Here is a 15267-nt window from a genome sequence, read left to right as displayed (position 1 = left end):
AAATGTAGACGGGGAGGCCCAGCCTGCCGCCATACAGATATCTTGCAAGGCAATCCCACTGGACCAAGCCCACGACGAGGCCATGCCTCTTGTGGAGTGCGCTTTGACACCTATCGGGCATTGCAGGCCCTTGGATGTGTAAGCTAGCGCTATAGCATCAACTATCTATCTGTATAGACTCTGTTTTGACGCAGCTAGTCCCTTAGAACGTCCGCTGAACAAAACAAAGAGCTGCTCCGTCTGTCTGAAAACAGATGAGCGAGACACATAGGCTCTTAACGCCCTGACCGGGCAAAGGAAGCCTGCGTCCCCTTCCTCCTCAGATACCGGCAGGGCCGACAGGGAGATAACCTGTGCCCTAAACGGTGTGTTGAGGGATTTAGGAACATATCCGTGCTTTGGTTTGAGTATGACTCTCGAGTCATTCGGCCCAAACTCCATACACGTCGTGCTCACTGAGAGCGCTTGCAAATCCCCTATGCGCTTCACTGAAGCGAGAGCCAGAAGAAACACTGTTTTGAAAGACAAGGGTTTCAGGTCTATTGACTGTATTGGCTCGAATGGGGCACCTTTCATGGCTTCCAGAACCGTGGAAAGGTCCCAAACGGGAACTGAGGGTGGTCTGGGAGGGTTCAGCCTCTTAGCTCCTCTAAGGAAGCGAATGACCAGATCGTTCCTTCCTAATGACTGGCCAAGCGGTGGTTTAGCGAACGCTGCTATGGCCGCCACATAGACTTTGAGCGTGGATGGGGTTCTGCCCTTATCCAAAAGCTCTTGTAAAAAGGAGAGAACCTCCGGCACCCCACAGCGTGAGGGTGAAGTGCCACTCGCTGTACACCAGCTAGTGAACACAGACCATTTTGAGGAATAGAGCCGCCTCGTAGATGGAGCTCTAGCCTGCGTGATCGTGTTTAACACTCCCGCTGGGAGGTTAACGGGTACCCGTTGATGGCCCACACATGTAGGGACCAAAGCTCCGGGCGAGGATGCCAGATCGAGCCGTTCGCCTGCGAGAGGAGATCCCTCCTCACCGGTATCGGCCACGGGGCGGTACTCGTCAGCTGCATCAGGACTGGAAACCAGACTTGGTTTGTCCAAAATGGGGTGATGAGTAGCACTGGGCATCCGCTCTCCCTGATTCGCTCTAACACCTGGGGTAGGAGCGTGACAGGGGGAAACGCATAGAGCGGGCAGCGGGGCCAGACGTGAGCCAGCGCATCCCTGCTTTTGGAGAAGAATTCCTGACAATGAGCGTTCTCTTGAGACGCAATAGGTCTATTTCCGCTCTGCCAAATGTCCTCCATAGCATTTTGACTGTCTGTGGATGTAAAGACCATTCTCCTGTCGGCAGATTGTATCTGGACAGTCTGTCTGGTCCCACATTCAGATGGCCGGGCACATGCGCTGCCCTGAGCGAGCGCAGATTGTGCTGAGCCCAGACCAGGAGGCGTTCCGTCAGCCTGTGAAGGATTCTGGATCTAATACCTCCTTGGTGATTTATATAAGCCACCACTGACATGTTGTCCGAACGGACCAAGACGTGGTGTCTTTTTATCTGGGGACAAGCGCGTTGTCGACTGCCATCATTTCCAGGCAGTTTATATGCAGAAGCTTTTCCCGTTCCGACCACTGGCCGAATAACGGTCTGCCCTTGAGCAGCGCTCCCTATCCCGAGGTTGAGGCGTCCGTAGACACCACCTTCACACTCGAGGAAGTCCCCAGGCTTACACCTGACCGGTACCAGTCGGTCACTGTCCAAGGTTTCAGAGCTGCGACGCATTTCTGATCGACCTTGAGGCGCGCGAGACCGGAGGTCCAAGCTCTGCGCGGCGCGCGCTTTCAACCAATACTGCAGCGGGCGCATGCGAAGCAGACCCAGCTGAAGCACTGAGGATGCTGAAGCCATGAGACCCAGCATCCTTTGAAACTTTTTGAGCGGGACTAAAGCGCCGTGGCGAAAAATCTCTGTCATGCGCTGAATACTTAGTCTGCGCTGCGGCGACAGCTGTGCTGTCATAGACAGCGAGTCCAGATCTGTGCCCAGAAAAGATATTTTCTGACTGGGAGACAGTGAACTCTTTGCCCAATTGACTGTGAGACCTAAATTCTCGAGGTGATCGAGTAATATGGTCCTGTGTTCTATGAGCTCCGACTGTGATCGAGCTAGAACCAGCCAATCGTCCAAATAATTCAGCACTCGTATGCCTCGGAGCCTGAGGGGTGCGAGCGCTGCATCCATGCACATCGTGAATACGCGAGGTGCCAGGGATAGGCCAAATGGCAGGACTGTGTACTGATATGCCTGGCCCTCGAAGGCAAATCTCAAAAATCGCCTGTGACGTGACGCTATTTGTATTTGAAAATAAGCGTCTTTCAGATCTATCGACATGAACCAGTCCCCTTGGCAAATTTGTGAGAGGATTTTCTTGGTCGTGAGCATTCTGAACCGTCGTTTCAGAAGTGCTTTGTTTAGTCGTCTTAGATCTAAAATGGGTCTGAGACCTCCGTCTTTTTTGGGTACCAGAAAATATCTGCTGTACATGCCCCCTTCGCTCTGAGCTTGTGATAGGGGTTCTATAGCCCCTTTGCTCAGTAACTTCGCTATTTCGGCCCGAAGTAGTTGTGCTACTTCCTTTTTCACCGTAGTATCGATTTGCGCCGCTTTGCGTTGCGGGCGTCGACCCAACTGTAGCGAATAGCCTCTTTCTATAATGTCTAGCACCCACTTCGAAACCCCGGGTAGCCTTGCCCATGCGTTTGCACGAATGGCTAGGGGTTGAATGCGAAGCGCGCTCTGGTCGCTCAGCGACAGAGGGGCTTCAGTGTGCTGCAACATAAGCGTCGCGCTTATGACATTTGAGGCAGGGGGCGCGCTGATAACAGCGGGCAGATTGCCCGCGCTCGACTCCTCTGCGGTGGTCAACCGAGAGGGGGAGGGCTGGGCGAGTCCCGTAAGACCTGTCATGTCTATGTGTGAATGTGGGCGTGGGATAGCGGGCACATTTACAACATTGAGAGCATTGTCTGCCTGAGCAGAGCGAATGCATGTTGGTTTCGTTTTACAGAAACCTTGAGACATGCAGAACGTAGTGTTTGTGGACACTGGGCAGTGGGCACATTTACCACATTTAATGCGCAATCGATCTGGGTCGATTTCATGTGCGCGAGCCCTGTGCGACGGGCTGTGTGTAGGAATGAGCACTGGGCGTTTGTGTGCAGGCAAGCGGGCAGTGTCGCCGACTTGTTTACTGCAGAATACACTGGAACAGTCGCATTTACTGGAACTGAACGAGCGAGAAGTTGCCATAGAAACAGAGAACGTCAACATGCTGGCGTTTGTTTGCAGGTGTGCGTGTATTACAATAGGCTCGTGCACTGCAATATTGACATTTCCAGAGAAATGTGTGAGAATGGAGGTAGTGACGCACGGAAACCATAGAAACGGTGCTTGGGTGCAGGCGAGCGGGTTGTACAACGCGCTCGTTGGCTGCAAAAATACACATCTGCAGTCGCCTTTTCAGGGAACTGACAGGGCGAGCATTGACGGCAAAATTTTTTTTTTTTTTTTTTGCCAGTAGATCTGGGATCGAACACGGGTCTATCGCGTGAAAACCTGAGAATCTGCCACTGGGCCACAGGGGAAGACACAAAGGCATTTATATAGCGCGAGTATTATCAGAGAAACCTGTGTTTCTGTGTAGGAATGAGCACTGGGCAGTGGGCATTTTTTGTTTACACTCATAACACCATCGGCCGTGGCCGGAACACCAGAAAATACACTCTATGGGATTTGTCTGGGTAGCCGTAAGCGGCGTTTGTGTGCAGGCAAGCGGGCTGTGTGGCCGACTTGTTTACTGCAGAATACACTGGAACAGTCGCATTTACTGGAACTGAACGAGCGAGAAGTTGCCATAGAAACAGAGAGCGTCAACATGCTGGCGTTTGTTTGCAGGCGTGCGTGCATTACAACAGACTCGCTCACTGCAGCATGACATTTCCAGTCGTCTGAACTTCAGAGGGGAATGAGAAATGTGTGAGAAATAGAATTTGGCCCGGCCGCAGCGGGACATTATCACTCTTTTCTCCTTTCGCCAGTGACGCGCGGGAACCATAGAAACGGTGTTTGGGTGCAGGCGAGCGGGTTGTACAACGCGCTCGTTGGCTGCAAAATGCACATCTGCAGTCGCCTTTCAGGGAACTGACAGAGCGAAGCATTGGAGGCATAATTAATCTGCCGTTAGACCGAGATTCGAACCCCGGTCTCTCGTGTGAAAAACCAAAGATTCCGCCACTGAGCCACAGGGGGGAACACAAAGGCTTTCAGATGCACGAGCATATAAGAGCGTCGTCAACATGTTTTCTTCGGCGTTTGCTTGCCGGCGCTGCAATATTTATATTTCCAGTCGCCTGATCAGGGAACTGAGAAATGTGTGAGAAAATTCAGGTCATTCCAGCCTCGGCGGGACTAAAACGCTATTTTCTCCTTTCGCTGGTGATTGACGCGTGAATGGGGCGCAGAGGCAGGGTAGCTTTCTTGTACGTAAAGAAAAACTAACCCCGACCGTCCGCTTCCAGCCTCCCCTGTGAACGGCGCATTTTGCGCGGCTCGAACAGAGGGAGAGAGAAAGCTAGCCCCGTGACCGTCCGCTCCTGACATCCCCTGTGAACGGCGCGGTTTGCGCGGCTCGAACAGAGGGAGAGCAGGTATCATCCTCCAAGCCGGCAAGGCAAGCGGGCGCACCGGCGAGCTTTGCGGGTTGGGGGGGGAAAGGGGCGTCTTGAAAAAGACGCCCAGCTCTTTTAGTGCAATGAGAGTGTGTGTCGCGGCGGCGAACACACACACATACACAAAACACAGTAACAGAGAAAAGGATATGTACGCCGGAAAGCGTCAGCAGAAACGGCGACTGAAGGTGGCGAGATGTCGACCGGCAGCTTCAGATGCACTAATCCCGCTGGGTGCTTGGCTCAGACGGCGTGGCTTCCTCTCGGGATCCAGCGATGCGAAGTCCGCTGAAGAGATGAAAAACTGACCAAACCAGCCTCTCTGGGCCGTATTTATAGCCCTGGCCCCACCCGATTTCGGCGGGACATGACGTAATGGGCGCGAAGCGCCCTCATTGGTTCTGACGTCATGAGGAGCCTCTATCGATAGGCTGGTGCAGTTGCCGCAGAGCAGCCAATGGGCGCGCGAGCTGTCTCGCCCATGTCTGCATGCTGCTGCAATGCGTTTTACATTATTGCAAAATTAAGGATAATTTTTGGCTTCAATATCTCGAGGAAAAGAGGTTTTCCCTAGCGTAAGATATTCTTACGCAAGTACGAGAGACCTCTCGTAAGAGAACTGTTTGTGGTTTGCTGGATAATTATTTTTAAGGTTTCCTTGCATTTATATGATGATCTCTGTGTTAGAAGGGATCAAATCATAAAGTACTTTTATTATTGTTATTTTTTACAGAGATATGATCATTATTGTGTGTATTTCTGTTGGATTATTTCACTTAATGTATGTCAAAAACGGTAGCTTAGTTATGTTAATATATTTGGGCAATTTGTACATGTTTTCACTTGGGTTCGCGATGTGATTAATTCGTTATCCATATCCTCATTTAACGTACACAAAATTGTTCACATATTATGCTAGCATATCACCTAGCTTTAAAGCCCATGTTGCAGGTTTTTTTTTATTTTTTTTTTATTAATATAACCTTGTATGAAAATACCATATGAAAAGTAAATGCAGGATTAAAAATTGTTTTGCAAGACATAAGGGCACAAATTTAATAGAAAACGTGACAGTTTCCTTGACCGTGTTGAAAAAACGCTTTTTTTCACCATCGCGTCATATGACGCCACATGAGGGAGTCGTTTGGCTCTGCGTTCGCGCTCAGTGCAGAGATAGGTTGGTATTCAGTTGGAGCGGTCATGATTCAGTGTGTTTTCGGTGCTTATTGTATTTCAATTAATCATCGTCATGGTAAATGATTGTGAATTATGGCCTGTCAGGACATCGAGTCCACAGGTTTCCGAATAAGAAAAAGGACGGTGCGATCTTCCGTGCCTGTGTGCGTTTTGTGCCGGGTAAGAGACGGGACTTCACTTCTGCTTCTGCTTTGAAAAACGCGGTAGTGTGTAGCGTTCACTATAGACCGGATGATTATAATCCCGGCGATATGTGGACACTGTCCCGGCTCCTTCATCGGGTCGCCCGGTGACGGTCCGCCCTCAGCATGTGGTTCGGCCGCCGGCGGGAAACATGACGCTCACGGATCCGTCAGACATTGTACATCTGTTTTACAAAATGTGCCTTGTCTTAATTTAATTCATTAACATATCCTACATAAACTTGTAATGTACTGCATTTATGTGTTTGTTATTAGTCTGCAGAAGACACTATTATTATTATTATTATAAATATAATATATTATGTTCTATAATTCATTTTCAATCTGTACAAACCGACTTTAATGTTTGTGTTGGCTGTTTCTACATATAAAGTTTTTGTACAGTAAGACAGTTGTGATTGTGATCATTTTTTGTATTCATCGTCACCAAATGGGTCAATTCAAAGCCTTTATAAAGTCCCCCTTCCTCTGGAAACTGTCTCCTAATGGCTGACACACATAACACATGCAGGTAAGGGTCTAAGTACTAGCTTTGCTATTGCCTGATACATGATGATAATAATCTGTACAGTATTGTGATCTGAGCATAGTGTTATACATATCGTCGGCTAACGTGAATACATCTATAAGCTAACACTGTTCTCTCGCCCTGTTCTCCTCACACCACAACTCACCGTTGTTCTGTCTAACCCTGGCCTGTCCTTCTCACTTGGCTTCATATCAGGCTCATAATTATATGATATCATCATATATATCAATTATATATGAATTATATATACGATATATATATATCTATATATCATACGACATACGAGTAAACATTTAGGCTACAATTCCCCCAGCTTTCCGAGCTGTCATTGCGATCCATTGCTTTCCTATTGTTTACTTTGACCGCTCTACCTCATGTTACGTCACTTCCGGTTCGGCGGTTTTCAAATGCGGAAGTAAAAATTTCTCACAAAAACGACTCCAGAAGCCTAAATAGCGTTTTATAAGTATATGTTTATATTTAAATATAGTTCCTACATTATTTTTCTATACATTGGCTTACTGGGTACTCTAACCTGCAACATGGGCTTTAACTGCTGCTCTCCTCTTTTGATTTTGCATCATGGAGATGTAATTATGCATCATGCAATAGCAGTGTTGTTGTTTTTTTAAGCAAGATGCAGCTTACAGTGATTTAAGCCTAAATGCAGTTAATTTATGTCTTGATTAAATCTATAATCAAAAATTAATAATTAAAACATTTCTTACTTTCTTTTTCTTCCACAGAAAGATCTTTATGAAAACATTTGAAGACCGTGCAAGAAGAATATTATAAGTTCAGCCACAGACTGTTTCATCCCATGAAGGCGTTTATTTTGAATGGGGAAGTGTTGAAGAAGTTTTATAACGTAAGTGGTAAAACTTTACAATAAGGTTTCATTTGTTAACATTAGTTAATGCATTAATTAAGATGGACTATTAATGAGCAATACAATGTTAATCTTTACTAAGATTTACAGTCGTTCATTGTTCATATTAGTTCACAGTGCATTATAATGTTAACAACTTTTTATTATAATAATTAATTGATAAATGCTGAAATTAACATGAACTAAGATTAATAAATGCTGTAGAAGTGTTGTTCATTCAAAGTAGTTAAAGTGATAGCCTAGTTCACCCAAACATTTAAGTTATGTCATTAATTACTCACCTTCATGTCGTTTCAAACCTGGAAGACCTTCTTTTATCTTCAGAACACAAATAAAGATATTTTTAATGAAATCTGAGAGATTTCTCTCCCTCCATTGACAGTCTACAACTAACTCATTGACTCTTCAAAAAGTTCATGAAGAGATTGTTAAACAAATCCATATGAATTAAGTGGTTAAGTTCAAATTTTCTGAAGAGAGACGATCCCTTTTTATGATAAACATATTCAATTTAGGCTTTTATTCACATAAACATTGTTCAGCGAACAAATAGAAGCTCATTGGTTCTTGCTGAAGCTCAAATGTGCTGCATAACACGAGAATGAACCTCATTGGTTCTCGCACATCAAGGGAACATGTTTGAGCTTCTGTTTACCACAACTGATGTCTGAGTTGATGAATGTTTATATGTGAATAAAAGCCTACATTTAATCTGTTCATCATATAAAGTGATTGTCTTTCTTCAGAACATTTGCGCTAAACCACTTAATTCATAAGGATTAGTTTTACGATCTCTTTATGAACTTTTTGAAGCTTCAAAGTTGTGTAGACTGCAAATGGAGGGCCAGAAATCTCTCAGATTTCATCAAAAAGACCTTCATTTGTGAACATAAGTCTTATGGGTTTGGAACGACATGAGGGTGAGTAGCCTAAATTATGACAGAATTTAAAGTTTTGGGTGAATAACCATTTAACTAATGTTAACTAATGAAACCTTATTGTAAAGTGTTATCACGTGAGTGAAATGAAGTTGTATGTCGCTTAAAATTGGATGTTGAATAATGGTTATTTTTTACCTACATTAATTTGTGTTAAGTTTATAACAAATGTAATGTTTGTTTGTATCCATATTACATGTCAGTCCATTAAGGTAAATGAGATCTGTTTGAAATAACAAAATGTGAGAGAGATTTAATGTTGCTTTTAATGTATATTCTGACTTCCCATTATTTTTAAATTGAAAGTTGTGAAGAAGTTGTATGTTATATGAATGTAAGAGGGCTCTTTTGTAGTTCCTTTGTTAGTTTGAAATGTTTGTTTTTTGGTCAATAAAAAAGTAATAGATGAAATATCCTGTGTCTGGCCATTTTTAGGTAAATTTAACCATCTCTGAATAAGTAATTTTTAATTATTTCTATTGACTTATTATTATTAATAAAAATTAAATATATGGACTTTTGCCTGCTAACAATAGAGTAATTATTACTCAGTAATTAGTTGTGTAGTGTATTGAGAAATATTAGGTAGACTTTACCTAATTTTGTTTAGTATGTCATAGCCATTAAATGTAGGTACTCTCTATTCAAAAATATGGGATGAAATCTACCCAAACAAAGTGAGTGCAAATTGTTACCTCAATTTTATTGGGTAGATTCTATAGGTTTGTTTTTACAGTGTACAAATGCATTCTTTCCAGATCAGAAAAAGTCACTCATTAGTCGAAACCTCTCTATTACTGGCATTTGTTAATTGATATAGTCACAGAACCTGTTTTCATTGAGTTGTCCTCATTTTAAGTATCTTCACTCTTCTACACAATGGAAATGGGAATTAGAAAAATGTTGAATCTGTGCCTTTGTAACATGCTTTTTCGTAAAATGTTTTATACTGCCTCAAGTTACAAATGTAAAACTTTCTGAGAGATAAACAGATTAATTAAACTAGAATTACAATTCCTGCAAGTCCACAAGTTCTGGAATAGACTGTCCACTGTGTGAGAATGATCTTTAGCCCCCTCTAGTGTATAAACATAAGCACACTTTCTATCATTCAGTTTTAACAGTGATTATTTTATGAAATATTGAGAAAATCTCCTTTAAAGTTGTCCATTTCTATAGGCGATTGTGCTGCATCCACTCACAAAAAAGCATTTTTTATATATTTAAGGTGGGAAATTTACAAAATATCTTCATGGATCGTGATCTTTACTTAATATCCTGATGATTTTTGACATAAAAGAAAAATCGATAATTTTGACCCATACAATGTTTTGTTGGCTATTGCCACAAATATAACCGTGCAACTTAAGACTGGTTTTGTGATCCAGGGTCACAAATGAGCCCGAGACACACTGTCTTCAACACCAAACACCTGCGTCCTCCTGACAAACAGACAAAACACACACATATCAGTTAACAACAATTCACACAATATTATTAGATAACATTTCAAGTCAACCTTTGTAAGTATAATCAAGCATTTTTGTTAGATAAATTATAGAGTACGTTCTTTTATAATGAGAAACATTTGGAACATTTCTCATCCGCTCAAACATTAGCGACACCGTCTCTGCGACAAACGAAACTTTCTGCTTACTTTGCTTTCGATCTTTTCCTTCATTGTTGCTGCGACTCTGTGTTGGAGGTCTCTATCTGTTATTAATATTTCTGCACACATAAAATGTCCCTGATTCCATTATTTTCTCAAACTTACAGTCTTACAGTGTGTGTTCACAGATGAGGTGTGGTCTTTAAGATGTGTGCCGTGTTTTTAAATAGTACCAACACAGGAAGTGTTTTTTATAGTTCAGACACAGATAAATCTAGATTTCATTCTCACTAAAACTCTGTATGCTTATACTACTGTATGATTGAATATATATTGCATATTCAACCTCATATAGTCAAAGCATTGTGGAGTTTTCCCTGTGATCAAGTTAGCATCTACAACGTCCAACAAGAGGAATCTGTGATCACCTAAACTGATCAAACACCCTAAAACAGGCCAAACTGGACCTGTGTGTTGATGACCATAAAGTAGAAGTGAATGATGATTTGCATCTCTGTCGTGTTCAGGAACAGAGAGGATGATGGGAAATAGAGATTGTGGGATGAGGACTTCCTGTTATTAAACACAAGTGAGTGACAACAGGGGATTCACATTTCCCTTTTCTCAGTAGATGTCACTGTTCTACCATTAAATAAGTAAATAAATGACCCTTTAACCTTTCCCGGAACATTCATCAGGAGTCAAACCTAATCTGTTACTGGAATTTCACGAAAGGTAAAGATATTCAAGGCACTTTTTCCTCATCCAACTAAAAAAAAAAAAAAAAAAACTATAGACTATTTTATATTAATATTGTATATACAGAATTATTTACAAGTGTCATTCTGTAACACCTGGCCTAATTAAATGGTCAAATTAGAAAATAGTCAAGAAAGGTAAACTTCTTAAAATGCTTTTAATGAGTTATTTTTAGGAAAGGAGCAAATAAGACACCACAAAAATAGGAACATATCTACGCTATCCACTCAGTTTACCGAGCATAAGATGAGAAGTCAAACACTGAATGTTAAGACAACTGACATATAATGGTTATGAACTCGATAACCTGAAACTCCATTGTTGAACGAAACTCAAGTACATGAATGGCAATGCAATGTCCATAAAAACAAGTGAAAAAGTGACTTCATAAATTGATGTTGATTTTCCTAAAATGTTTTTGTTTGAACTCACCATTATGGTGATCATTGTTCCCTTTGGTTGGGCACTAGGAACTTCATTTATATTATTTTAATTATCTTCCTATTGATGCAGCGATCCAACACGAAATCACAGTTATTTGGTTTTAAAGAAAGGGGAGTAATAAATATACAGTAGTGAAAATAGTACAGTAGTAATATATATTTATTAGCTTATGTGATGTTCTCTAAAAAATGTTTTTAGTTGACAATTGAACATTTAAGATGACTTTGGGAAATCAGTGAATGCAAACAGAAAATAACTGCAGTAACTAACATAACAGTGAAAAGTCTTAAGAATTGGCCTGTCTAAAACCCTTTTTTTTTTTTTTTTTTTTACAAAATGACACTCAAACCAATCAATTAATCTTTACTTGTGTTTTCTGAGTTAAAAAGGCATAGTATGTGTATAGGGACGTCCCGCGTGACGTCACGCCATTTGGAGCAGCCATCTTGACGGAATAGAAAATGCTAAACCGCTGGTGTTAATACAGCTCGTCGCGAAATATTCATCTATTTTATCAACCTTTGTGGTGATGATTGAAAAATCCTTCCCCGCTGGCGTCCAAATCAAAGAGTTGCTGACCCATCCGGACTCGTGATACCGATAGCCTGCTAAGCTTTTGTATGCTTTTAATGAAGCTCCGGTGGTGTAGCGTGATGGGAAGTGAATAAGGTAGCTGTAAATGTCACCGAACTCAATGTCAGGAAGTTTTTCTACACATTTAATGCCTGTAAAAAGAACTCGTGGTGCTTCATATGGATCTATGATTCCTAATTATTTTATCTTCCTCTTGTATATTTCTTTTTATGATGACATGACGTGAAGAGTTAGCTGACGGCCGCTGCGCTAATAATAGATAGTGGCCAGTGACCGCGACGCTGAAGTGTGTGAGAACAAATGAATAACATCAGTGCGAACCACGAACATTTATTTATTTTGATTAAATATTTAAATATAAAATTTTAATCATTCTGTGTCATTTTTCAATGTCAGTCTTTTCACTATTTACATGTTTATGCCCAAAATGCTATAATATTCAAAGTAGTTGACTGTCGTTCTCCTCTACCCTGTGTACATTATTGATTAAATAGCCTAACGTTAGCCTATTCAAAATCGTTACAGGCACCTCGCGAGCATTCATTCATTCAACTATTTTAAAAGACTGGAATGAACACCAGCACACACAACGACACGAGCAATCTTTTTTATAGTCAATTTAATAAAAATAAAAAAATGTAACAACAGGTATGAAATGTCAGAAAGAGAAAAAAAACATAATGGGAAGACGAGCATAGGACTGCTGCAGCTTAGTGGATAAATATATTTAGCCTATTTATTATTGCACAGCTGGAAAGAAAATATATTTATAGGAACATTTCAGCAGGCTCAAGATAATTATACAGTGACCATTATTCATTATTTTAATCAATTCGCAGCCATAAAACGTGATAATCCGCATTCTCATGTATGTGCGCTTGTGCAATAGTATTCCGTCAAAATGGCTGACACGCGGCTAGGGGTCACGTGACTGGGAGATCCCTATAGTACAGATTACTAGATTTTTACAATTAAGTTAAGACATTAAGTAAAATTAACTAAAAAGTGTTAGTTAGAATCACGGCCTGATTTTACAGTGCAGGAAGTGATTTCATTTCACACTGGCCTTCGACAAGAACAAAAACCTGACCAACCTAAAAACTCCCTGCAGACTCATACTACTGTGTTTGTGTACTGTACATTCAACCACATGTTATCAGCTTTAAAAAGCCAACAAGAGAAATCTCTGAGCACTCAAATAAACTCAAACACACTTAAACAGGCCAAACTGGACCTTTGTATTGATGATGCAAGAAAAGCAGAAAGTGCCTGAATCTGATGTTTCTGTTCCTCTCTGATCACTTCAGTCTGATAAACCTGCTCTCTGCTGCCCCTACTGGACTGGAGCAAATATAGCCATAGTGCAATACACAGATACACAAGAATGATTAAAAAACAAAAATACAGTTTACTATAATAATAATAATAATAATAATAATTTATATTGATTATTTTATTCAAAGTGAAAGCAATACAACTTAAAAGCAGTTTCACAGACACTCAATAGAATAATAGTCATGAACGCATCATAGGTTTGGTGTCCCAGATTACCCTCATTCACATTGTGAGAAACTGGATGTTGTGAGTTTAGCAATGAAAAAATAATTACAATTTTAAATGTTCCTTCTAACAAATTCATATGAAGATCAGATGGCAGTTTTTAAAAAAAACAACAACAACAACAACAGAAACCTCAATCAGAAATAATACATTCACAATAAGCATGATTCACTAAAATAATAGAAGAAAAAGCACAACAAGGCTGGATGAAACTTATTTCTCACAAATCCATTTCCTCGTATAAGAGCATGGCAGATCATTCCAGTTGTTCACAGGTTCTCTTCCAGGATCCAGTTCAATACAGTCCTCATTTGCATCTTGAAAGTTATTCGGTTCATCTTTGTACCAAAACCTGAGTAAAATGTGTCAGATTTTCAGTTACTCAGGACCCCAGATGTTCAATGAAAGTTTTTATCCATTCAGCAAACAACAAATGAGGAGCTTAACAAGCCATTCATCATAAAAGAGCCAACAACATTCACAGCACCAGAATAGCAGAGTAGAAGTTAAAGTGCAGAAAAGTAAAAGAGAACAATTTATCCATACCAGCCTGATCTCATGAAAATGCGTCTCTATAGCACACATTGTGTTTATCGTGCAATTTATACATGCAAATTAGCTTTTATGTGCACCACTAATCCTAACCAAACATTTAATACACATGCATGGGTAGGTTTAGTAGTAGTGGTGTGGGGTGTGTGTGTATTACACGCAATAAACCGCGTATCAAACGCATGTAAAAACTCATTTTTGCGTATAAATTGCAAGATAAACACAATGCGTGCTATAGAGACGCATTTAGTGTGACCGGGTTGTGCTTACAGTTTATTAATGGGAAGTGTTTTCTTAATTGTGGTTGTTGTCATGATTGTGTTTGTGTAATTTATGAAGGTTGTGATTATCTCATTTTTAAATGAATATATAAAGGACGTAACAAATTATTCCGAAGTGTTTCTCCGTGAGTGTTTTATCACTTACCCTTGATTCAGTGTTGAATGATCCACCCATTTCATGATCCCCTCAGTCTCAGAGTCAGACAAACCAATCCACACACTCTCCTTGAATGAAGATATGAGTCTCTGTGTGTGAATATAAGCAGGAATAAGTGTGATTCCTCTCATTCATAAACAGTCACTCACACAATCTCACCTGCTTCTCTTCAGTGTTGATAATGACCAGATCAGCTCCTCGACCTCTGCAGAACTGCCTGCTCTCAGACCAGCTCTTCAACTCATTGAATATGAAAAAACTGGCATTTCCTTTCAATAAACATAAACACTTTGCTCATTATTTGTGTTGTAAAGTGCAAATAAACATATACATCCATTTGTACAAACCTTGTTTAGATAACTTCCTTAGTTCAGTCTCTAACTCCAGTTTCTTCTGTGTTAGATCAGTGTAATTGTCCTGTAAGCTGTTGATAGTGTGATTGAACTCTTCAACTGTGTTCTTGTAACTCTTTAACTGGTCTCTCTCTGCTGTGATGGTGATGTACAGTGTGATGAAGACCAGCAGAAGAACACAAATGAGCCCGAGACACACTGTCATCAACACCAAACACCTGCGTCCTCCTGACAAACAGAGACAAAACACACACATATCAGTTAATGCCATATTATTAGATAACATTTCAAGTCAACATTTTAATCTACTTTTGTCATTAGATAATATGCTTTTACAGTATATTCTTTTACAAGACAAACATTGCTTTACGGTCAAATATCTGAAGATGAGCATAGTGAAAAAGTATTTGTGTATAAGTGTTAATACATTAAATATAAAAGCAGAAACACTGACATATTGTTCTTAAAAAATATATT

General features: G+C 40.9%; 3 protein-coding genes across 5 annotated transcripts in view; all 3 read right to left on the bottom strand.

The window, feature by feature from the left end:
- LOC309493702 (zinc finger MYM-type protein 1-like) overlaps positions 1-15267 on the bottom strand; it is a 96730-nt gene that overhangs the window by 17306 nt on the left and 64157 nt on the right. The window lies entirely within an intron of this gene.
- LOC309494300 (uncharacterized protein) lies at positions 1145-3722 on the bottom strand (the record flags this gene model as incomplete). Its single annotated transcript, XM_082163571.1, has 2 exons — positions 3686-3722; positions 1145-3182 (listed from the first exon to the last, which is right to left on the bottom strand). The coding sequence occupies exon 2, from the start codon at positions 3077-3079 to the stop codon at positions 1145-1147; it is 1935 nt and encodes a 644-aa protein (XP_082019697.1). The 5' UTR covers positions 3080-3182; positions 3686-3722.
- The window catches only part of LOC309493832 (CD209 antigen-like protein 2), a 161701-nt gene continuing 159987 nt past the window's right edge, over positions 13554-15267 (bottom strand). For all 3 annotated transcript variants that reach the window (XM_082163097.1, XM_082163099.1, XM_082163098.1), the window contains exons 3-6: positions 14785-15018; positions 14597-14706; positions 14426-14526; positions 13554-13799 (exon numbers count right to left, since the gene is read on the bottom strand). In XM_082163097.1, coding sequence (XP_082019223.1) covers positions 13661-13799; positions 14426-14526; positions 14597-14706; positions 14785-15018 — 584 coding nt within the window. In that variant the 3' untranslated portion in view covers positions 13554-13660. The remainder of the gene's footprint in view (positions 13800-14425; positions 14527-14596; positions 14707-14784; positions 15019-15267) is intronic.

Source organism: Leuciscus leuciscus (assembly GCF_965113295.1).
Source record: "Leuciscus leuciscus genome assembly, chromosome: 3".
Taxonomy (NCBI): domain Eukaryota; kingdom Metazoa; phylum Chordata; class Actinopteri; order Cypriniformes; family Leuciscidae; genus Leuciscus; species Leuciscus leuciscus.
Note: the sequence above shows the minus strand (reverse complement) of the source record. Positions and strands in the feature narration are given on the sequence as shown.